Genomic DNA, 25127 nt, shown 5'->3' with positions numbered 1-25127 from the left:
GCCTGTTCCACCAGTGGCCAGAAGAGGTCAGTAGAGATCCACAGAAATAGGGGGGATGATCCCAGTGAGCAGAGATGGGGGGGTCAGTCCTGGGTCTGGTGGGGGGGTGGGGGGGTGAGTAAGAGAGCAGGCCTCTTTTTTACTTAAACAAATACAGTAACCCTACTCTCACCCCAGAATCATGATCTCCCCTTTGTTGCTGCCGCATTGACACTGCCTCCTTATTCCACTCAGCTGTGTGGGATCTCAACAAACAGGGGCTTACAGCCCTGGATCACCCTGGCAACTGCTTCGCTGTTCCGCTGTGCCACCCCCTGAATTCTGCTGGCCTGGGCGGATGCCTAGTCTGCCTGGAAAATGTGGATGCTCTTAAGTGTTTTCAAACTCTTGGTTTACTCAGGGAGTTGGGGGGATTATTCAGATTGGGATAAAGTGGGGGATGTCACAAAATTAGAAAATATTGTTCAACAGAGGAGACCAGGCGCCTTGCAAATATTGCCAGCGTGCCGTGTATCTGATACATTTCACTTTTGTATCATGCTTCATTGCTGGCACCTTTCATAAGGTGACCCGATTATACCTGGATTTTGTGTTTATAAAAAAAAAATTCAACATAGATGGACAGGGCAATATCTACTGAACCTAACTCGCCTTGAGCTACAACTGAAAAGGCTTGAGCTAAATCTAAATAAATAAATGGTTATTATTCTGGTTTTACATGTGTATGAATTATTGTACATATCTAGAGGTGTTTTGTTGGTTGTTTTTGTTTTTAAAGATATGGCAAATCTGCATCTCAAGCAAAGAGATCAAATAAAATGCATAACTTGATTTCTATCCACATCCTCCAGGACTTTTTTTTTTTTTTTTCTTTATCTGATTTTCTTAGGATTGTTTGTATATGTTGGCCTGTTTCTATCTTGTTTTATAAACTTATGTAGGTAACATTACGTAAACCGTTTTAAGTTTTAAACGGTATAGAAATTTTTTAAATAAATAAATATTTGTTGATGCCTTTTTATGAAATTTCACTGAAGAGATTTTTAAGGATTTTGAATTCTTGTAATTTACCTAGAGAGTTATGTTTAATTGTTGGGTGTAGAGATATTTTTAGGGTTGATTTTAAGTGGAATATACAGGGTGCCCACAAAAACACACCTTGATTTTAAATTTATTGGAATATTCTTTCACCTTTGATGCTTTCATCAACTCATAAAGTTTCATATGGTATCTGATGATTACATACACTCGATGTGCGCCCCACCTGTTACTCGGAAAACATCGATGCGATAATCGAGCTCGGACCAGATTCTCCAAAGCAAATCCAGCGTGATCGCGTTTATAGCTTCAGTGATGCGTTCCTGCAGATCATCCATAGTTGCGGGTAGTGGAACTATGGCAAATTGTAACCTGTACACCAGTGTGTCGCAAAATTTTTAAGCTGCGGCACACTAATCTCGCGGCTGCGCCTGGAGGACACCCGGAAACACGCAGACATTGACGCGATGATGTCATGCACATGCACGGATGACCTCCAGCTGCAGCCCTGAGCCTCCTATCACCGCCGGGGAGAGGGGGAGGGGGGGATGGGGGAATTTGCTGCCAAAGGAGAAGTGAGAAGGAGCAGAGGTGCCAGCGAGGAGAGGCGCAGCGTAGCTGACTGACTACAGGATGTGCCTCTCGCTGTGAGAGGCACGTCCTGTAGTCAGTCAGCTGGCGCCTCTTCTCCTCGCCAGCATCTCGCAGCACACCTGGAATCTGCCAGCGCAGTTTGCGATGCACTGCTGTAAACTGTATACTACAGCCGACTCCGCTTAAGTGCACGCCCCTCGGACCGGGTCACCACGTGCGCTTAAACGGAGTGTGCGCTTAATAGGAGTGAGAGGGGAGGGGAGGGGGAGGCTGTAGCTAAGACGGCTCCGTTTAAATATGGCGTGTGGGCTGCTGGAGCCTCAAGTACAGGAAAGCTCTGCCCTACAGCTTGAGTGGAAGCGGAGCGCTCACTTTCCCAGCTGTCTCAGCGCTCACTTTCCCAGCTGTCTCAGCGCTCACTTTCCCAGCTGTCCCAGCGCTCACTTTCCCAGCTGTCTCAGCGCTCACTTTCCCAGCTGTCCCAGCGCTCACTTTCCCAGCTGTCTCAGCGCTCACTTTCCCAGCTGTCCCAGCGCTCACTTTCCCAGCTGTCTCAGCGCTCACTTTCCCAGCTGTCCCAGCGCTCACGTTCCCAGCTGTCTCAGCGCTCACTTTCCCAGCTGTCCCAGCGCTCACTTTCCCAGCTGTCTCAGCGCTCACATTTCCAACTGTCCCAGCGCTCACTTTCCCAGCTATCCCAGCACTCACGTTCCCAGCTGTCCCAGCGCTCACTTTCCCAGCTGTCCCAGCGCTCACTTTCCCAACTGTCTCAGCGCTCACTTTCCCAGCTGTCTCAGCGCTCACGTTCCCAACTGTCCCAGCGCTCACTTTCCCAGCTGTCCCAGTGCTTAAGCTGCTGGGTGAAGCCTAGCCATTCCCAGTCAGAACGTAATTGCATTAAACAGGAGTGAACGTAACGTGAATGAATAGAGGTTGGACCTATGGAATCAATGCGCATAAGCAGACTGTGTGCTTATTGGAATTGCAGATATCCAGAGTTTACATCCATTTTATTTAAGGTAAAAAAAAAAAACAGGACCCTGGTAGTAGGCTGCGGATAACTGAAGCGTGCACTTAATTAACATGCACTTAGGTGGAGTCGACTGTATAAAAAGAGCCCAAGAGCTTGTCTCGATGGGCGACTATAACAATGGGCTGGATGGCCCAAGTAGCCGCCCATGTTGAGACGGTTTGTTAGAGTATAGGGGAGGTAGTTGTGTTGGAGGTGGAAAGGATGGGGCGTGTTTTCCCGCCGGGAGGCTGGGAAAGGATTGGCTGGCAAAAGGAAGCCGGAAATGATGGGAAGGGGTTTATGGGTGGCATCCTGGTCCCTCCCACCCTCCCCTTTGGAGCTAGGGTTCACTCAGGTGATTTGGGGGTTTAGTGTTGTTGCAGTGGCGGTAACCCGAGCTACAAGGTTTTGGCTCATCAGAAAATGAGCGGGTATTTGGTGGTCAGCTCAGTTGAGTGGTGATGCCGCGGGTCAGGTGACCCTGTAAAAGGGGGGCATGGCGGTCCATGCCTAACCCCCTAGGCTCATCAGGGGATGAGCTCAAGTGAGCAAATAGGGGCATGGAGATCCATGCCACCCCCTAGGCTCTTGCTGAGATGGCAGGGTCAGGGGACTACACTTGTGAGTTTTGGAATTGCAACGTCTCGTAGCTCGGGGTGAAGCGATTGTTCATTGCTTTTTGGTTGTCCCAAGAAACAACGCTGCGGCCTGATTATTACCATCAATAAAGTGTCTGTGTTTTATTTATCATTGATATTGCTGAGGATATAAGGGAGGAAGTGGGGCACAATGAGGGGTGTTGGGGATGGTCTGTCGGAGTATGAGGGGACGACAACTTGGCCATATGTTAGTACAGTATATTGCTATTAGATCCCTAGTATGTGTCGAATTAAAACTTGTATCAAAAAAACTTGTACTTTAATATGGCAAATTGTAACCTGTTAACTGTATATTATGTATGTTTAACCTGTAACTCGCACTGAACTCTTTGGGGAGAACGTGATATTAAATAAATTGTTGTTTCACAGGTACATAGGACATAAGAATATTCTATTGAATATTACGAGGTCCTTTTACTAAGGCGTGTTAACCGATTTCGCCTGTGCCAACGATTAGCACGCGCTAAATTCTAATGCGCCTATTATATTCTATGGACGCATTAGCATTAAAGTGCGTGCTAATCTTTTGTCCACGTGAAATCGGTGAACGCGCCTTAGTAAAAGGACCCTCAGGTAGGTTGTCTCTCTGTTTATCTGCTGGTTCAACACTGTTAATCATTTCCTAGTGCTTTGTCAGTTTATTACAAAACCCTCATTAGCAGGACTGGAATAAGCTGAAATCAGCAGTCAAGAGAAGGGAGAGGCACATCAGTGACTCTCTACACCCCTTCACACCCCCCCCCCCCCACTTTGAAAGACGTGGCTTCTTACCTCTCCCCCTACCCCCAAGAAAGAGATCAGAAGAGACAGCCTTCTCTTCAGCTGTTTACCTGAGAAACCAGGGAGAGATATCCCCTCAGCTGCTGCCTTAAAAAAAAAAAAAGAGACAGATGATCAGGAGGGAGAGATCCCTCAGAAAGAGACACCCAGGGCAGGATTAACCAATAGGCCATGTAGGCAAATGCCTAGGGCCCGAAATGGTCAGGGGGGCCCGATGAAGGAAGGCAACAACATTGCTTTTTCCAAACGGCGATGGGCCCCTCCAGCATCGATCGGCAACGCGGCCCCCCCCCCCCGATTGGCAACGGTGCCCCACCCGATTGGCAACCCTCTCCCCCCCCCCATCGACAGAAAGTAAGCAAGCAAGCAACGCGGGTAAGAAAGGCAACGGGAACTGTAATTGTGCAAGCGGTGCTGCTTGCTCAAAGCTTCCCTCTCACGCAGCTTCCTGTTTCCGCCTGGGCGCATGGTGGGGTGGGGGCGGGGCAGGGGGCCCAGTGTACTTGTGTGCCTAGGGGCCCTCGACGAATTAATCCTGCCCTGGAGACACCCCCTTAACTGCTCCATGAAACAGGCAGAGACGTAAGGACAGACCCCTCCCACACTCCTCTGACAAAATGTGAGACACCACCTGGAGAAAGAGGCAAGGGGCAATTCAGGGGAACCCCCCCCCCCCCCACAGCTGCTTCCCTGAGATGCACACATGTCCCTCAGATGTCCTCTAAGGATAACTTAATTGTTTGTGTTCCCTCCAGTACGAGGATGTTTCATCGAAAAATTGCATATCAGGCTGCCAATTGGGATTCGGAACTGCGTGTTTTGTTTGCCTCTTCGATTTCATATATACATTTCCGAAAACCATTAAAGATAAGGAAGATGATATTTCTCTTGTATTTCTCTTGATGATGTAAACCGCATCGATCTGGAAGGTATTGCGATCTAGAAATGTATTTTAATGGAATGGAATGGAATTCTTTGCGGATTACAATAAAACATCCAAAATCATAAAATACAGGTAACAAAATGAACATTACACTAAAGACACATGAAAAATATGAAACAGTATAACAACATAAAATGTAATAAAATATCCCAGTTCCCAGCCTCCCCTATTTTGACAGAGAAATCACTCACTGCTATAAGTACTCACACATAGACAAGTTTTAAGTTCCTTCCTAAAGCATAACACCGAAGAGGCCTGTCTAAGTTCCAAAGGAAGCTTTTTCCAAAAAATAGGGCCTTGCCCAGAAAACATCGTCTTGCGACAACTCGAAAGCCTCACTGCAGACAAGGAAGGCACATCATAGTAACATAGTAGATGACGGCAGATAAAGACCCAAATGGTCCATCCAGTCTGCCCAACCTGATTCAATTTAAATTTTTTTTTTTTTTTTTTTTCTTAGCTATTTCTGGGCGAGTATCCAAAGCTTTACCCGGTACTGTGCTTGGGTTCCAACTGCCGAAATCTCTGTTAAGACTTACTCCAGCCCATCTACACCCTCCCAGCCATTGAAGCCCTCCCCTGCCCATCCTCCTCCAAACGGCCATACATAGACACAGACCGTACAAGTCTGCCCAGTAACTGGCCTAGTTCAATCTTTAATATTATTTTCTGATTCTAAATCTTCTGTGTTCATCCCACGCTTCTTTGAACTCAGTCACAGTTTTACTCTCCACCACCTCTCTCGGGAGCGCATTCCAGGCATCCACCACCCTCTCCGTAAAGTAGAATTTCCTAACATTGCCCCTGAATCTACCACCCCTCAACCTCAAATTATGTCCTCTGGTTTTACCATTTTCCTTTCTCTGGAAAAGATTTTGTTCTACGTTAATACCCTTTAAGTATTTGAACGTCTGAATCATATCTCCCCTGTCTCTCCTTTCCTCACTTATCCTTTGAGTGTAAACGCCATGCCGGCTGATAAATATGTAACAACGAACGCCCCACGGTAGGACCAGCATTGTTCAGCAACTTAAATCTTAAACAAAGAATCTTAAATTCAATGCCTGCATTGACGGGCAACCAGTGGAACTCTTGCAAAACCGGGGCGATGTGTTCAAACCTTGTATCATAAACAGTACCCTGGCCTCAAAAGGTAGCCAGGGTAACTCTCTATAGCAGAAAGTTATGTGATCTGCCTTTTTCAATCTGTTATAGCGTTTTTAGCGTGCGCAGAATTTATGCGGCTAGAACTAACGCCAGCTCAGTGTTGGCATTAGTGTTTAATGTGTGTGGCAATTCTGCCCGCACTAAGCGCGTGCTAAAATCGTTATCGCCAGCTTAGTTAAAGGAGCCCTAAATCTATGGTGTTTTGCGTCAATCTGAGTTGATAAAAAAAATTGTTTGAAGTCCAGTATTCCCAGAATGGCGGACTCAACTAATAATCGAAATGAAGTATCGTTAAAGTAAGGACTGATAGTAAGGAGCTTCCATAATGCAAAATAACATTGTCGGACTGTGAGATCATCAATAAATTCCTATCCAGATGGACACCCAGGGCTCCTTTTACAAAGCCGCGACACACGCTAAACGGCCGGCCACGCTAGCCGCTACCGCCTCCTCTTGAGCAGGCGGTAGTTTTTTGGCCAGCGCGGGGGTTAGCACGAGATGAAAAGTCGTGTGCGTTACACCCTCTAGCGCGGCTTTGTAAAAGGAGCCCCCCCCCCCCCCAGTATCCTAATGGTTGATGCGATGGGGAAGGTCATTCCTTTCAAAATCAGACTGTCCTCATTGAATTTAGATGGAGACGCCAGAAAAAAATCTGGTTTTGTCTGAATCCACTCCTCGGCCATCGCAATTGTTGACAATATTTGATGTCAAACATTCGAAACCTGAGAATACAAAGGAATTACAACAGCTATATAATTTTATTCCTTAATTATTTAGGGTTGTTTTTTTTCCCAGCGATGCTAAGTAAATATTAAAAAGTGACGGAGAAAGAGGAGAGTCTTGGGGAACTCCAGGACATCTCTGAGATCCGAGAAATCCCTTAAACCAGGGGTGTCCAACCTGCGGCCCCGTGAAGTATTTTGTGCAGCCCCAATCGAGAGTGATGCAGTGTTTTCCTTTGCTGCCCCCGGGTGTTCACCGTCTTGTCAGCTCCCTCATCTGTCTTGCTGCAGCGTTTGCGCGGCCCCAGAAACATTTTTTTCGGCCATTGCGGCCCAGGGAAGACAAAAGGTTGGACACCCCTGCCTTAAACCATTCCTGAGATACCTATATCATCTAGGCAATCAAGCAATATTTTATGATCTACTAGATCAAAGGCGCTACTCAAATCATGTTGTATAATAATGGCTCTTGAATCTAGCAAAGATGCCAACACTGTCTCCATGCTATGTTGGATACGAAAACCAGATTGAGAATCGTGCAAAAGGGAAAATTTATCTAAATAGTCTTGTAATTGTAGACAGACTAATCCCTCTGTTTAATGATACGAGGAATGGAAGCGATTGGTCTGTATTTCAATACTGATATAATCGATTCTTAACAATTGGAATGATTATTCTGTGCCCCCTTTCTTGGAAACTCACCGTTAGCTAACATGTGGCTTGACCATTCAAAACCTTTTGTTTTGAACAGATAATGGAGATACGTTGAGAATAGTAGGGGGACCCGGATCCAGAAAGCAATAGGAGTCAACATATTTGTTATAAAGACTCTAGAATTGATCCCACTCTGCTCCATTTTAAATCAGCCAAAGTTGTAAATGTTAGGTGATCCTTGGCAAGAGTTCTTTGGGTTGATTACATTTGATCGAAAGTATTGGGCTAACTCTTCGGCAATGGGAGGATTATTCTGTGGCGCTCATCCTAATGTTGAAGCTGAATAAAAATGTCTTTGCTTCTCCTTTATCTTTTGCTTATAATCATACACTTCTTTTCTCCATAAAGTACAATCTTCTTCTCGTTTGGTCTTATACCATATTCTTTCTAAATTTCTAAGTGATCTTTTAAATTCTGACAACTCTTCGTCATACCATCTATTGCTATTTAGTTCTTTCTTTGCATGTTGACAGTTATGATTTCTTTTTAAAATCTGCTGGTTTTCATTTGTTTTGAACGTAAAAGGAAGCCCAAAGGCCCATATGCTCAAAACTCACCATGTGTTTAATGATCGACAGCAAACCAGTTTTAACCGGTTTAGCGTTGAAGTATTTCAGCTATCGATGCCGAAAGTGGCTAATCGCGGTCTTTTCCGTGGTTTGTAGCAGACTCCGATAATCATATGTAAATGGATTGCAACAAGCTCATCAGGCCCATTAGTTATAAACGGCATGCAAAATAGCAAAAGCTGCGATTCACTAACAAAAAGCAGGCCGATCCAAAAACAAGCAATTGCTCAGGACCAGTCGCTTATGTAAAAACCCTGCTCTCTGCCCCGATCTCCTGCTCCTCTTAGCCCCGATCTGCTGCTCTGGCCGCTCTGCTCTTGCCCCGAATCTCTCCTGCCTGCCGCCCCGACTCGCCGCCCTGCTTTCGCCCCAAATCTCTCCTACCACCCCGACTCTCCTGCCCTTCCCTGCATTGCGAGCCCGTGGTTTTAACCCGCGGGTTTAAAGTGTGTTAAAACCACGGGCTTGCGAAAAAAATTTTTTAAAAAAAAGATTTTGTGCTGCTCTGCTGGGCACAGAGGGTCAGCGCATGGGCAGACCATCTTGAGAGCGATCCTGGCAGTCGGTTGGGGGCATGATTCTGATTGCCCTCATTTGTATGAGGGTAATTCATGAATCCCTCACAGATGTTTCCCTGATGAGAGCAGGATGGGGAAGGGGGAGGCTGTATAGGATGTTTACTTTACATTATTTGATTTTTCACCTCACCTAGAGCTGGAAGCAAATTACAATGGAAAACAAAACGTACAGTACAGTTATTATTAAAACAGTTCATAAAAAGCCAAGCCTTGAAAAACCTCTTAAATCTTTCATAAGGATGAATTTAACCATGTTCTAAAGGCAGCCCATCCCACAATGTAGTCCTTGTGTTACAAAAGAACCACTGCAGTGGACTGGAATTTAATCTTGTTTGATGTCCCTAAGAAAGGAGAGGCACTGTGCGTGATGGTTCCCTGATGAGAGCTTGCAGTGTTGCCCTGGAAGCTATGGCTGTGGGCTGTCCCTCCCTCAGTCGGTGTAAGGTCCTCTGGCTCTTACATCAGCCAGGCAGGAAGACAGAGGCGGAAGGGAGCCTGGAGGCACAGGGGGAGAGCCGGGGGTATGTCTCCTGCCAGCCAATGAGAGCCGGGGGCCGGCACGGCTCCTCCCTGGCCCTGTGCCAGGAGGACACAGTCACCCCAGAATGAGGAAGAAGGCTTTGGGGCAGGGGCTCTTGCAGAGAGAGGAGGAGCAAGGCAGAGCCTGGAGAGGAGGCAGCTGAATAAGAAGGGTCAGAGACTGCAGCTGGCAGTGCCTTTTGCCCGCCCTTTTCCCCTCCCCTGCCTGCCCTCTTTATAAAGCTCCCTGCTGCCCTCTCAGCCTGCCACTGCTCCTCCTAAATAGAGGGAATCCCCTGCCTGCATCCTTGGACAGAGAGACCCGTCCAGCACGCTCTCTGTGCTCTCTCCAGCCTGCTCTGCATTCCCACCCCCAGCCCCTCTGAAGCAGGGGTCTCGGCCACACAATGGCGACCTTCTACAGCAGGATGTTGGGGTAAGTTCAACTCTCTCTTAATATGAGAAACCATTCTTGCTATTATTAGCATTATAACTGCATCCTGCCAGCTACCCTGAGCTGGCAACAACTTGTTTTCACGTCTACGTATTCTGAAGAGAGGAGTTAAGTGCTTTCTGGGCATGGGGAATTTATTATTAATGGAGTGAGATACATGTGTGAGTGTGTGGGAAGGGGGGGTTCACAGTTTGTGAATTCAATTAGTCACAGTTTTGTACTGAATCATGTGACCAATGGCATCTTAGTGCTATTGTGATCTGAGACCATAATGGTGCTTGGTGACATCACAGCACATTGAGTTATTGAGCGGCACTCTAGAATGGGTCCTGTTTTTGACCTTGTGTGCTGTGAGCATGCTCCCCAACTTTCCTATCTGGGGGTTTCCCCAGTCAGTGAACTCTGACTTTTTGAAACAGGACCTGATTGATTTCTTCAGTGCATAGCGTGCCATTTGTGTCATCATGGTGGTGGTGGCCTAGTGAGGTCATCAGCGACCCTCCTGCTCACAGGCCCAGTTTCAGGGGAATCAGTGGGTCTGGGTCTCTCCCCCTCTGACGACTTGATGCCATGTGCTTCCTGCTCTGTTCTGTACAAGGTCTTGACAGAGGGCAAATGTCAGTGAATCACTTCAGTGAGAGTCACGGTATGAGGCAGGAGTGTGGGGTGGGGAGAAAGTTGGAGGGGACAGACAGATTCTCATAGCCTTGAATTGTTTATACGCTGTGCCGTCTGGTCCCAACCAGACATGTAGGCGAAAGTTCATGGGACGCTGAGAGCTGGGCTGATGCTGGGGAGGAAAGAGGCAGAGGCTAAGGGAGTTCCCGAAAGGGAGGAGATTCATGAATGTTCATACTGCCATGCAAGAATGAACAAGGACAGTCCCCGAGACACATTTAACCAATGAGGTTTTCAGGATATCCACAATGAATTTGAATGAGATAAATTTGCATGTAGTACCTTCATTTTATGTAAGTCTCCTGTGTATCTATTATGGATAGCCAAAAATCCTTCCTGACTGGGAGTGTCCAGAAGACTGGCTTGAGAACCATTGCATGAAGACATGGCTGAGCCGTGCATTCACATGCACACAGACATACAAACACACACACACATGTTCACAGAAACATGCCATCATACACACTCAACACGTATGCACAGGACTGTTTCTGAGTCATACATGTAAAGATACTGAGGTACACATGCATGTTCACAGGAGCATGTGTCATACACTCAACATGGAGTGTTACTGAGTTATATATCTACAGACACACATGTCCTTCAATCATACACTCATCCATTTCTGGAATGAATGTGGACCCTAGGACATAAAGAGTCAGCAGGGCAAAGCCTGGGACTCAGGAGGTCTAATCTCCAGCTCTGCCTGTGCCCAGGTTCTAATCCTGGTTCTGTTTCTCCTTCTTCCTCCTGCAGGATCTGCTCCCATTCTGTCAAACGCTGGGCTGCCTCTCAGGAGTCCCGAGTCTGTTCCATCCATGCTCTACGGGTGCTGAACGGAGACCTGGATCGACTGTCGCGGAAAGTCCAAGACTTTGTGGTCAGCGGCGCGAAGCTCTGCCAGCCGGACAGTATCCACATCTGCGATGGATCTGCAGAGGAGAATGGCCGCGTGCTGGCGCTGCTGGAGGAGGGGGGTGTTATCAAGAGGCTGAACAAATACGAGAACTGGTGAGGGGCTGCTGGTGCCCAGAGGGAGGACATGCAGGACAGACTGCAGAAGAGAGGAACAAATACCCAGAACCAGACCCTGCAGCAGTTAGGATATCCCAATGAATATACACGAACTAGATCTGATGCTCATGTATATTCATGATGGACATCCTGAAAACTCAACCGGCTAAGGAGAGGGTGGGGCAAACAGTAGGAGGACCAGGCCAAAAACCAATGCACAGTTTTTTCCAAGAATGCTCAAGCTATTGGCAAATGCATGAGCTGAGCATCTGATGGGTATCTATCCGTGTGGCTGGGGCTGTGGGGGGTCACGACCTAACACTGAATGTCCGCGAGTGACCCAAGTTCAATTTAATATACCGCAAATTTAAAACCAAGGTAAATCTCAGCTGTTGACAATAAAATGTAAAAAGAATAAAAAGAAAACAAAAAGTGAAAATAAAATAGGGTAGGGGACAAACAAAAAACAGTCAAACAACCTTAGAAACATGAGGAGAGGAAGGAATCGGCAGGTTACGATAAAAGCATAAGGTTGGGGAGAGGGAAGGAATGAACGATGGGTTTGGGATGGAAAAATTAACCCCCTTTTTACTAAGGCGCACTAAATGCCCATTATATTCTATGGATGCATTAGCATTAGGGCACGCTAATCTTTAGTGCGCCTTAGTAAAAGGACCCCTAAATTCAATCTGCCCACGCTACGCGAGATGGAATAAGGTCAGAAATGCCAGTATAAACAAGGTTGGCTACAGCATTAAGAACAGAAAGCCAAGGAGAAATAGTATGCCTTTAATTGCATCTTAAAAGTCACAAATGACCTTTCTAAATGGAGATAAAGAGGCAGAGAGTGGGAGCCATGACAGAGATGCTAGGCATCTGACCGTAGCACATGTTATAGAATACCAAAAACACTGGTTTTAGATTAAATTATTCATAAAATTCAATTCACAAAATTATATTACAGTCGACTCCACCTAAGTGCATACGCTTCGGTTATCCGCAGCCTACCTCCATGGGCCCGTAAACTCCGGATAATTGCAATTCTGATAAGCACACAATCTGCTTATGTGCACTGATGTTATAGGTCCCACCTCTATGCGTTCACGTTACGTTCACTCTGGTTAAAAGCAATCACGTTCTCACGGTGAACCACGTGTTTCAGATCAGCATTCTAGGCCTGGCCAGGTGTTCGAACTATCAAAACTGCACCATGGCGTCTCGTGGAGAAAAACCTTTGTCTGTAGCTGATCAAAAGTCATTGTCATTGGCTGAACGTGTTGATGTGTTAAAGAGTTGAGTCTCATCATCAACGATTTCAAATTGCTATCGTCGGGCGAGCTTCATTCACGCATCTGAGGATACAACGGGAGAGTCAGATCTCTTGCAAAACATCACAGAGTTCATCCTAGCCAGATTTCTAGGATTTACAAAAAAAAAAAAAGCAAGCCATATTGAAAGACTGGCAAAACAACAGCAATCCTACCAGGAAACGGAAAAGAATTGGGAAGACTAGAGACGCTGAACAGGCATTGCTGAAGCTAGAAGTCATCAACTTCCAATCAGTGGGCCTCTGCTGATGGAGAAAGCAGCACAGCTATCCAAAGAACTGGACGTAGAAGACTTCAAAGCTACAAACGGATGGCTGGAGACGTGAAAGGTTCATAATGGCATAAAATTTAAGAAGCAGCATGGCGAAAAACAAGACGCTGATGAGTTTGGTGCAGAAAGATGGGTCATGGAAGTGTTGCCATCAGTCATTGGTAGATATGAACCATGCGATGTTTTCAATGCCGATGAGATGGGCCTGTACTGGCGTGCCATCCCTGATGGAACATTGGCTTTCAATCGCAGTGAAACTGTTGGCTTCAAGGTTCCAAAGAAATGATTGACATTGCTTCTCAGTTGCAATATGGACGGTAGTGAAAAGCTTGAGCCACTGGTGATTGGGAAGAATCAAAATCTTCGGTGCTTCAAAAACATTAAACGCCTGCCTGTTGAATATGAAAGCAACATAAACGCATGGATGATGGTGACACTGTGGATTGAATGGTTGCAGAAGCTTGACAATCTGATGAGAAGGCATAGGAGACATACTGTAATGCTGTGTGATAACTCTGCAGCACACAGCAATGACGTAAGACTAACCAACATCAAACTCGTGTTTCTGCCACCAAACACGACATCTTTGATCCAACCAATGGACCTTGGGATAATCGCCAACTTCAAACATCATTACAGGTCGCTCGTCCTAAGATATGTGTTGGCGGTGATTGATGCAAGCATGGAATCCAGCCCCCAAGCTGCTGAGATCATGAGAAAAATGACGGTGCTCGACTCTCTTCACATGGTATGGGAGACGTGGAGTCGAGTCTCATCATCAACGATTTCAAATTGCTATCGACGGACGAGCTTCATTCACGCATCTGAGGATACAACTCTGACACTTCGTCCACTGAACTCCCAGTTGGACTCTTGCCACAAGAGTTTGAGCTGTTGACAACGATGTGCCCACATCATCTGACAGCACTAATTCCGATATCTGTACAGTCATAAAGGACACTGCAATATTGGTTCCCTTAGCAACTATAAAGGAAAACTAAGATCTAGAAAAGAAAAGGGACTCATAAGAGCAGCGATGGTCCCTAATTAATCTTGCTGTGACTCCAATGCAGGAGATTGGGCACTGAGCACTTACATACATTTAACACAAAAACATATAATATAAATGTGAATTGGATTTTATGGATAATTTAATCTAAAACCAGTGTTTTTGGTATTCTATGATAATTTGACACTGGGATTTAAATTAACTGGACTCCTGTAAGTAATTTGTCCGTAGCATATGTTACATTCACATGTCTGACTCAATGCTCCTCTGAGGCATCCAGGACCTGCCCCCATTTTACCAGCGCCTAACACTGCGCTAAGATGCCTCAGCTGCATAATTCCAAGTGTAGGTCCGTAGGAGATATTTCCACGTGTGATCCTCTCGGAGTGGGCTTGTGCACAGTCCCGGACGCCGTGCATCGTGGAATATGAAACTGGGGGAACACTTCCTCCATCCGCATTTCACATTCCGCCTTTTACCCCAAACCCGCTTCCTTTTTCTAGCTGGCTTGCAAGGACGGACCCTAAAGATGTAGCGAGGGTGGAGAGCAAAACCGTCATTGTGACAGAGAGCCGGAGAGAGACCATCCCTATCCCCGCAGGAGGGGCCAAGTGCCAGCTGGGGAACTGGCTGTCCCCACAGGACTTCCAGACGGCGGTGGAGGAGAGGTTTCCTGGATGCATGAAAGGTGAGGGATTTATGAACCCATTTATGTTCATTAAAAATCTTATATACCTCTCTTTACATTACCAGCAGAGCAGTGTACAATACAAAGAAAGAGCTACAATGTTAATAGGATAGGGGTGGGGGAGCCACTTAATCTTGTGCTGCTGAGATCCTAGGGGGCTTCTCGTATAGCTGCATCCTATGTCCTAAAAGAAGGGGAAGAAAAAAAAATCCCTACAGAACTAAGTAGCTAAGAAGAAAAAATTTAAAAATTTAAATTGAATCAGGTTGGGCAGACTGGATGGACCATTCGGGTCTTTATCTGCCGTCATCTACTATGTTACTATGTAACTCTCGCAGAACGTATGCAGGCAGAAATAGTCTCAGTTAGGGTGCTGGTCTTTAACCAAGGGCCGCTGCGTGAGTGGACTGCTGGACACGATGGACCACTGGTCTCACTCAACAGCGGCAATTCTTATGTCCAAGAGTAATGATGAAGTCATAGGCTCCAACCATGGGGCAATAATGGTCGGTAGTCAAAAAATAGTAAAAGGACCCCTGTTTCTTTTATCCATTTTTTGACTACCGACCATTTCTCCTTCTTCCTCCTGCAGGATTTGCTCGCATTCTGTGAAACGCCAGGCTGCCTCTCAGGAATCCCGAGTCTGTTCCATCCATGTTCTAAGGGTGCTGAACGGAGACCTGGACGCTGCCTTACACTAAGCTCTTGTTCTTGGACCCTATGTCCTGACACATTCCAGTGTGTATCTGACCTCTCCCTCTCTCCTCAGGTCGAACGATGTATGTCATTCCATACAGCATGGGTCCCATCGGCTCCCCACTTTCCAAGATCGGGGTGCAACTGACAGACTCCCCCTACGTGGTCGCCAGCATGAGAATCATGACCCGAATGGGTTCCCGTGTCCTGGAGACCCTCGGAGATGATGCATTCGTGAAGTGTTTGCACTCTGTGGGACGCCCGCTGCCACTGCAAGGTACCGACCCCAAATCTCATGCCTCTTACTGATCTCTCCCAGCCCCCACATAACCATCCAATGAACCCAAGGACAGCGGGGATTAGAACTGAAACGCAGGGGCTGGTGCAGAAAGCCATAGGTAGATCAGAAACGGACGCCAGCTTCTACCGTGAGCAGGCTGCCAGAATATATCAAGCAACAAAAAGATTTGTGTAAATTTAAAAAATTGTTAAAGCGTCATATGTTGTGTAAGATGACATATGATGGTTGATGCCTTTTATATCAATTGGCAGTTCTGATGTCTTTTTGACATGTTTGTTTTGTTATTTTTTTTTATGTTAAATCAGACTCCCGCTCCAGGTGATAAAGGCCAGCAGCGTGACGGATTTTAAGAGAAAATGGGATACTCAAGTGGGAGGGATACTTGGAATGAGCAGACTTGGTGGGCTATAGCCCTTTTCTGCTGCTTTTTTCTATGTTTCTATAAACAGCAATCGTGATACAAGAATAGAGAAAACCAAAAATCACAAATTCAACAAATGGCATAGCATAGTCATCAAGAATTGTTATGATACCATCAATCTACCCCCCTCCCCCTATCCCCACTCCAAATACCTCCTCAGCGCTGGTCAGGACAAAATACAAAACATGCATCAATTACAACACATTCACTTCAATTTCGGGGACCTGGGTTCTTATGAGCTCCTAAATCGGCTTTGTTTTGTTATGTCTTTATTTGCCTATGTTTGGTTGTAATCTGCCTTGTTTCAAGACGGAATATAAATAATAGAGAATTCATAGGGACACATTTTCCCCCGTCCCTGCGGGAACTAATTTTCCCGTCCTGTCCCCGCGAGTTCTTTTCCCGTCCCTGCCCCATTCCTGCAAACTCTGTTCTCATCTGCACAAGCCTCAAACACTTTAAAATAATAAGTGTTCAAGGCTTGTGCGGTTAAGGCAGAACTTACAGGAGTGGGACAGCGACAAATCTCTCGGGGACGGGACGGGCAAATTGAGGTCCTGCGGGGACAGGGACAAATAAGTGTCCGAGGCTTGTGCGGTTAAGGCAGAGTTTACAGGAATTTCCCTATTAGTATTTAAAACATTAACTACGCATGAACCACAATTCATAGATAGGTTACTTATTCCCTACAATGCAACACGATCCCTCCGCTCTTCATCGCAAGGACAATTAATGATTCCATCCTTGAAGATAATTGGCACCAGACGATATGACATATTTTCTGTAATGGCCCCCCAAACCTGGAATAATTTACCACTATATATAAGAGAAGTTAAAGATCTTAATAAATTCAAAACCATTTTAAAAACTTTTTTATTTAAAGACGCTTTTAACGTTTAAAAATGCATTATATTTAACTTTCTATTTTTAAAATTACTTTTTATCCAATTTTCACACTCCCTTTCCGCATGTTTTTTCCTGCCCCCTCTTTTTCCTTTTTTTAGATTATGAAAAAGATTAAATATTGTAACTATTCCCTCCCATTTTTTTTCTCTCCTTATGTATCATGTCAGTCTGTTTTGTCTGTTTGTATCTGAACCCAACTTATTGTTGTACTTTGAAAATTCTATTTATTTTAAATAAATTGTTCATCGCTTAGCTTGTAATAAGCGATCAATCAAATGCTAATAAACTTGGAAACTTGGAACTTGGGCAGGGACAGGGACTGCGACAAAATTTGCAGGGACGGGGAAAAATCTGTCCCCATGTCATTCTCTAATAAATGATAGCAGAAAGCTATGGAGACTTTTTTGCATGCACACAAAGGTTTTGCAATAAGCACAGCTTGGTATGTGCATGTTGAAACAAAAATGGAAGTGTATAAATATGAGCTTCACAAAAGTTTCTAGCACAAGGACATTTTACAGAGCTGATATTTACACCCAGAAGGATAAGCACCAATGTGCGTTAAATACTTTTTTGGTCTCTCTGTTTGCCCCCATCGGTATTTTACACTTGCAGGCACTTCTAGCTGCAAAAGAAGACAACACTGACAGTTAAATCTCAAAACCTGGCATTAAATCCTCTCCGCTAACCCTTCCACACTGCCGTGGGCCTGGCCCAAAAAGTCTGATATTGTCCGGGTGGCAAGGCCACAGTTCCCTTCTCTGTCTACCATGGGATATTTAATGACCATACGATGTGCAGCCCTGTCCTCTGTGGAAGTTAACAGCGGCACTCAACCCCGCTGTGCAAAGCTCAGTTGTTAACGCACGCGCGCAAGCCCGCAGCTAGGCGTGCCATGGCTTTTTGCATCGGCCCCACAGGTAGCAGAGCGACTTGCCAAAGGTAAGAAAGAGTGTCAGTATCGGACTTGGTCAGGTTTCAGGTTCAGGTTTTATTAAAATTTGATTTAAACGCTTATAAAAAATTTCTAAGCGATTAACAGTGGAAGAAAAATGTTTTGGAGACATCTAAACAAAAGACATTACACATGACGTACTTTGGGGAGGATAGAGGGGAGAACTACGATTTAAATTGGAAAGGACAAAAAAAGGAAAGAACAACTGGAAGGGATCAGGAATTACCTAGAAGTAATTGCTGGTTTAAATATGCTTGAACTATGATTTAAAAAAGGGTGTTTGGACTACCTCACCCCCTCTTTTACAAAGGTGCGTTATACTTTTTAGCGTGCACTAAATATTGCGAGCTGAACGCTACCACGTGCATGTTATCCTTTGGACACGTTAGCGGTGAGTACACACTAGGTGTTATTATTCAGCGCACGCTAAATCCATGCTAAAACACTTAGTGCGAGTTCCTAAGTATTTGTTATCTTTTGAAAGCGTCTGTGTAAAGAAAGCATTTGAGAGAGTCCTTAAATTGGTGCTGTAGGGGTTGCTCCCCCACTCCCAGGCCAGCATCCGCCTTTCTTCCCACTGGCTTTTGCTGGGAGGAGTACATGGAGACACAGTGACTCACCGACCATGGTTTGTCTCTGCAGGGGAGCTAAGGAACAACTGGCCGTGTAACCCGGAAAAGACGCTGATTGCTCATGTTCCTGACCGCCGTGAGATCGTCTCCTTTGGCAGTGGCTATGGTGGGAACTCGTTGCTGGGGAAGAAGTGCTTTGCCCTCCGCATCGCCTCGAGGATCGCTAAGGACGAAGGATGGCTGGCCGAGCACATGCTGGTGAGGGGAATTTGGAAAGACTGAGGGACTGCTGAACTCTGGGGAACCATAGAGTGGTGGCACACCTTAGACCACTGAATTGCAAACTGTGTAGTGTGGCGCGGCGAGATTCCTGTGGTGCTGCCAGGGATTGAGCCACTTCCAACGTCAGCGCCTCTCCACCCCCCCCCCCCCCCCATCAACCTCATCTTGTTTCCCCTGAGCTCGGGACCGTGTCTGGAGGGACTCCAAGCATGCGCGGATGTTGTGATGACATCGTGCGCATGCAAGCAAAATCATCGCGTCAAAGTCTGTGACTGCTCGGAGAGACATGGGAAAACGAGATGAGGTTTGTGTGGGGCAGGGCGGGGTCGTAGTGCCACAGAAAAACATTTGCACCGTAAGTGCGCCAGAGCACAAAAAAAAAAAAAGTTTGCTGGACACTGCCTTAGACTACAAGACTATTTAGAAAAAGTGGGTAACAAGATGTTTTATGACAAAATTTCAGAAAATTCTTCTAAATGCTGAAACTAGCTAATAGATTGTGAAAAAATTCTTCAAACCATGAAATAAACCCCTTATATTTCAATTACACGGTGTTCCTATCAGAGACATCATTCAAAATGGAAGGTGAGCATATCATACCATACTAGGCTATCAGATCATAAGACCGCTCATGACCTGTATATCATCCCAAGTCTATATCCTGAGTTGATTGCCATAATCATGTTTGCTCAACCTTCTAGTCTCTCTCTCTTCTCCACAAGTGCAATCTAAATGCTGATCTTACATATACATAAATCACCAAATCTTCCCAGCATATCAAAACATATTCATAGTACTATCTTATAAACCACTGAATATTTTTCTAAAGTGTATAGAATCCTCAGAGGGCTCACTTTCCTTTATTTAGAGTTCATAGAAGGGGGACATGATCGAAACATTCAAGGTACTGAAGGGGATAGACTTAGTAGATAAGGACAGGTTGTTCACCCTCTCCAAGGAAGGGAGAACGAGAGGGCACTCTCTGAAGTTGAAAGGGGATAGATTCCGTACAAACGTAAGGAAATTCTTCTTCACCCAGAGAGTGGTAGAAAACTGGAACGCTCTTCTGGAGGCTGTTATAGGGGAAAACACCCTCCAGGGATTCAAGACAGAGTTAGACAAGTTCCTGCTGAACACGGACGTACGCAGGTAGGGCTAGACTCAGTTAGGGTGCTGGTCTTTGACCTAAGGGCTGCCGCGGGAGCGGACTGCTGGACACGATGGACCACTGGTCTGACCCAGCAGCGGCAATTCTTATGTTCTTAATGGATCCTTTTTTTGTATATTTTTTAAACTTTTTCGTCTTATATATAAAGTGCAAAAGCAGCACTTTTTTGTGCAAACTTAGCGGTAATAAATAGAAGATGCATAAGAACTTATCTTATTCTTAAAGTGCATTACGGGAGCACCTCCATCAACATGCCATGTTTCAAAATTTTCATCAGGGTCAAGGCTCCCTGCCCATTAGCAGGCAGTTCTCATGTTTCGCTCCTGTGAATTTCATTCAGAGTGTCCATATCTTACATATACAGCAACAATGTTGACAAAGCGTAATACAAAAAGAAGCAATTGTTGCAAGGTTTGCCTTGGAAGGCTCAATATCTTCAAAGTAAGCCAAAACCCCAGTGAAAGGTTAATGAAAGGCAACACATCTTAGGTGGGTCAAACCCCCACCAGCGCTGATATTTGCAAACTCCCTTGAGAGGTCTTATGATCTGATAGCCTAGTATGGTATGATATGCTCACCTTCCATTTTGAATGATGTCTCTGATGGGAACACCGTGTAATTGAAATACAAGGGGTTTATCTCATGGTTTTAAGGATTTTTTTCAGAATCTATTAGCTGGTTTCAGCATTTAGAAGAATTTTTTGAAATTTTGTCATACAATTAGTTCTGAACATCTTGTTACCCACTTTGTCTACATAATCTGTCACTTGGGTAAGATGTCTTTTAAGGCCTGAATTCTTTAATATCTTAGACTATAAGAATGGGTCAGAGAAGGAGAGACAGGGTGTGTTGGAAGAGAGTGTGTTAGAAAGGTAAGCGAGAAAAGGACAGGGAGGAGGAGGAGGAGGAGTATATTGGAAAAAGGAGAGACAGTATGTCAAAAAGTGGATTCTGCAATTGTGCTCTTTGCAGGCCAATATGCGACTTCCCAGAATAATAACAATGACCAGATAGAAGTCCCTCCTTTGAAAGTCTCAGAAAAGGACATACCGGGCAGGTGTCACAGAACAAAAAAGAAGCTGGGGGAGAAGGGGGGAAACCAGAAGTGAAAGCGGCAAGTGGATGAGGGTGGTACTTTGCTGGTCTCACCCTCCCACCTAACTTCTCTCTACTGTACAGATACTGGGCATCACTAACCCCCAGGGAAAGAAGAAATACATCGCTGCAGCCTTCCCCAGTGCCTGTGGCAAGACGAACCTGGCCATGATGAACCCTTCGTTGCCTGGCTGGAAGGTGGAATGCGTTGGAGATGATATTGCATGGATGAAGTTCGACAGTGAAGGTTGGTGACCTTGGGGAAGCCTGGAGCTACAGGACTGTGCAGAGAGACGGGAGAGCCAGGGATTAGAGAGATGAAAACCAAGGCTGAGAGACTGTGGAGATCCAGAAGTTGGTGGGGAAATGGGCATGAAGATGAGGACAATCAGGGATAAGGAAGGAGGGAAGCTGGGATGGAGAGGAAAGAGGAAAGGAGAGTCAGGGGCCTGGGATACTATGGAAAGATGGACAAGCAAGAGTTGTGGGAGAAAGAAAGGGAAGAGCTAGGTTTGGGATGCTACAAGAATTAGAAAGAAAGAGCTAAGGATTGGGTAAGAGAAAGTTAAGAACATGGGACTAAAAGGAAAAGTAGGGTCCAGGGAGAAAAGAAGAGCAAACTGACCGGACATTTTCATTTAGGCCACCTGCGGGCCATTAATCCTGAGAATGGCTTCTTTGGTGTGGCTCCTGGCACGTCCATGAAGACCAACCCCAATGCAATGAAGACCTGCCTAAAGAACACAATGTTTACCAATGTGGCGGAGACCAGCGATGGCGGGGTGTACTGGGAAGGCATCGACCAGCCTCTGTCCCCAGGAGTCAGTGTTACCTCCTGGCTTGGGAAACCCTGGCAGTCAGGTATGGTGCAGTTCCTTTGTCTCTCTCTTTCTGTCAAACCTCTGCCCCTCCCCTTCTTTGCCTTAGTTCAGTGACCATGCTCTCCTTTATGCCTCCCAGTGTAACATCTATTCTTTGCCCCTTAATTTTTCTACAGGTAACCAGGAGCCCTGTGCACACCCCAACTCCCGGTTTTGTGCCCCAGCCCGACAGTGCCCAATCATGGATTCTGCATGGGAATCACCAGAGGGCGTGCCTATTGAAGCCATTATCTTTGGAGGACGGCGTCCAAAAGGTACTGGTACCACCTATTTAATTCACTGTGCACAATGTGTGGACTCTAGAATCTTGAAAGAGGAGAAGGTTGTACCCTACAAGTCTCCTAGTCATTTCTTCTTTATGTGCTAGTAGGAATCTTTGACTCTGGGTGGTCCTTTCACAGTTTGCTTGTATTTGGTTGTTGGGGGCCTTTGTCTTTAGGGATTCAGGGGCTGGTGATGGTCACTATATAAGTTCTGATGGTACGGAGGGTCTTTGTCGTTAGGCACCATTGATGGTCCTAGTTAAAGGGTGTGGTCAATCTTTGTTTATCGATGCAGCTGGGTTATAGTGATAGTCTTTGTGATAACCTCAACCAGGAAGTGAGTGGCTAAAGAACAGAGACCAGGTTTTGGGGTTCAGAGCTGTGATGCAAGCATCTAGCAGGAATTGGGGAAAAAAAAAAAAAAAAAAGCAAGACCATTTGCAAAGCTGTTTATTACTAAACAAGCTATCGCATCATCTCTAGCAAACGAAGCAAGTCCATAAGATATATGCAAAGTCCAAAGGCAGGAAAAAGGTCTAAAGTCAAGGAGTCCAAGCAAGGCAGGATGCAGGAATGAGGAAGGAATCTAGGTCAGCAATAATTATCAAAACAAGGCAACATCAGACTCCAGGACTGGTTACACAGGAACAAATACTGGACCAAGGCAAGGTGAAAAACTAAGGCTGGACCAGAATCACATAGCTATGTGCAAACCAGGAAGGTTCTGAAATAGAATGATTGGGGCTATGTTCCCGGTGAACCAAGTGAGAAACATGAGGAAAGGCAGTGAACAAATATAAACAAGAGAGTTATTTGAGAGCCAGATCATTCCTTTGGAAAAGGGACAGACCTAGAAATTTCTGTGCACCGGTTTGAGCCCCACCAGGTCTCTCTCCTAACAAGCAGTGATGGTGGGCCTTGTGATTGGGTGTTGGCCCTGTCATTCAGTGCAGCTGATGGTTGTGTCTTTGTCAATGGATATAGTTATTGAGTGTCACAATTTCCTTCCCTATTTGTGGTCCTCAGTTGGGTCTCTCTCACTATTTCACAGGGGTGCCCTTGGTCTATGAGTCCTTTAACTGGCGTCATGGCGTGTTTGTGGGCAGTGCAATGAGGTCAGAAGCTACAGCTGCAGCAGAGCACAAAGGTAAGTGTTCCCCTCTCCTCCTGAGACACACACATATGACAAGATGTTCATTACAGCCACATTCCTCTCTATTTTTTCATCCTTTCGATGGCCACTTCAGAGGTGTCCATCAGATCCCAGAAAGGAAAGACCATTCCATGTTGTTCTCTTTCAGAAGCAAGAAGTGGAGACCCTAAGGCTTCCTGGCTAAATAATGGTTAATGGACCTGTCAATATTTCTAATTTGTTGTCCATGCTTTCTCTAGCTGCCTTTTTATGTCAACTGCCACTGCTCAAATGGGTTGGGTGTAAACACTGGATCTTTGTGATGTTTTAAATACTTGGTAAGAATATTGTCCTCATATAATCATCTCTTCCCCAGGGAAGGTCATTATGCATGACCCCTTCGCCATGCGTCCCTTCTTTGGCTACAATTTTGGGAACTACCTTGAGCACTGGCTAAGCATGCAGGACCGCCGTGGTGTCCGGCTCCCCAAGATCTTCCATGTCAACTGGTTCCGGAAGGATTCTTCTGGCAACTTCCTCTGGCCGGGCTTCGGTGAAAACTCCCGTGTTCTGGACTGGATCTTCCGCCGTGTAGATAACGAGCAGAGTGCCCGGGAGACACCCATAGGCTATGTCCCCGCTGAAGGGGCCCTTAACCTGGAAGGGCTGGGCAAAGTGGACACACAGGAGCTCTTCTCCTTGCCCAAGGAGTTCTGGGAGCAGGAGGTGAAGGAGGTGAGGGCCTATCTTACAGAGCAGGTCAATGATGACCTCCCAAAGGACATGACCCATGAACTGGAAGCCCTGGAGAGAAGGGTGAAGAAAATGTAAAGAAAAGAATGAAAAACAAAGTGTCAGGGGACCTTAGAGGGAGTCCTGCCATGCCCTTGCAGAAGGGAGAGGCAGGAAAGGGGTGAGAACCAAAACCTGTTTACATAAAGATCATTTAAGAAATGTATTGGGTGGGGGCAGGGATTAATTCATAGAAACCAAAGATGAACTCCAATGAAATACCTGTGTTGGTTTTGCTTTGTAATTCTCAAAACAGATATGCATGTCTGTGGGGACAGGATGGTGCAATTTTAGCAACATCTGGATATCAGTTCCCTAGTATAAGTTGCTTGGGGTGGGTGGGCTGTATGGAGTGGTTCCCATTCTACCTGACAGGCCTCTGACCTCACTTGCCCTGTACTGATAGATACAAGATAATTTCAATGGTTCATGCACCAGATCAACTTTTGTGACTAGCATTACAAAGTGATGAAGGGGGGAGGGGGATATGGGTAATACTGCTGCCACTGGAACTTCTATACTGCATTCAACTGTGATTTCTATACTAGAAGGTTTTAATTAATTTTTTTCATCCAGAGCAAAGAACTGCAATAAAGAAAGCTGGAAAAATAATGCACTTTAATTTGTAGACCCCCAGACTTGCCATAGGGACCAAAGGCTATAAAGCACGGATGGACAGGCGGGCCAAAGGCTATAAGAGCCAGAGGCCTCATACTATAGTTTGATAAGAGGGGCAAGCACATACAAATGGAGGGTCTGGTGGACATAGACCAAGGGGGGAAGAATTCTTGGTGCAAACTGAAAGCTCTCTGGTACAAAAAGCCCATTGACCAGGGCTCAGACTGCGTCCAGAAGGGAGAGGTTTCTGTGGCGGTACTCACCAAGGAGAGTCACAGCTTGCAGCAGTGGCATGAGGGCTTTTTTAA

General features: G+C 45.8%; 1 protein-coding gene across 1 annotated transcript; it reads left to right on the top strand.

Annotated features, from left to right (window-relative positions):
* Positions 1-8566: 8566 nt before the first annotated feature.
* PCK2 (phosphoenolpyruvate carboxykinase 2, mitochondrial) lies at positions 8567-24348 on the top strand. Its single transcript, XM_033924192.1, has 10 exons — positions 8567-9731; positions 11184-11438; positions 14553-14737; positions 15507-15710; positions 18659-18846; positions 21218-21380; positions 21776-21994; positions 22131-22268; positions 23329-23424; positions 23786-24348. The coding sequence occupies exons 1-10, from the start codon at positions 9703-9705 to the stop codon at positions 24238-24240; spliced, it is 1932 nt and encodes a 643-aa protein (XP_033780083.1). The 5' UTR covers positions 8567-9702; the 3' UTR covers positions 24241-24348.
* The last annotated feature ends 779 nt before the right edge of the window (positions 24349-25127 follow it).

The sequence above is a fragment of the Geotrypetes seraphini genome, chromosome 16, assembly GCF_902459505.1.
Source record: "Geotrypetes seraphini chromosome 16, aGeoSer1.1, whole genome shotgun sequence".
NCBI lineage: Eukaryota > Metazoa > Chordata > Amphibia > Gymnophiona > Dermophiidae > Geotrypetes > Geotrypetes seraphini.
Note: the sequence above shows the minus strand (reverse complement) of the source record. Positions and strands in the feature narration are given on the sequence as shown.

Excerpts from the sequence above, each read along its gene's own strand:
- PCK2 (XM_033924192.1), top strand. The coding sequence starts at position 9,703 with ATGGCGACCTTCTACAGCAGGATGTTGGG. Across the intron at positions 22,269-23,328 it reads TGGAGGACGGCGTCCAAAAG|GGGTGCCCTTGGTCTATGAG; the intron begins GTACTGGTACCA and ends ACTATTTCACAG. Across the intron at positions 23,425-23,785 it reads AGCTGCAGCAGAGCACAAAG|GGAAGGTCATTATGCATGAC; the intron begins GTAAGTGTTCCC and ends TCTCTTCCCCAG.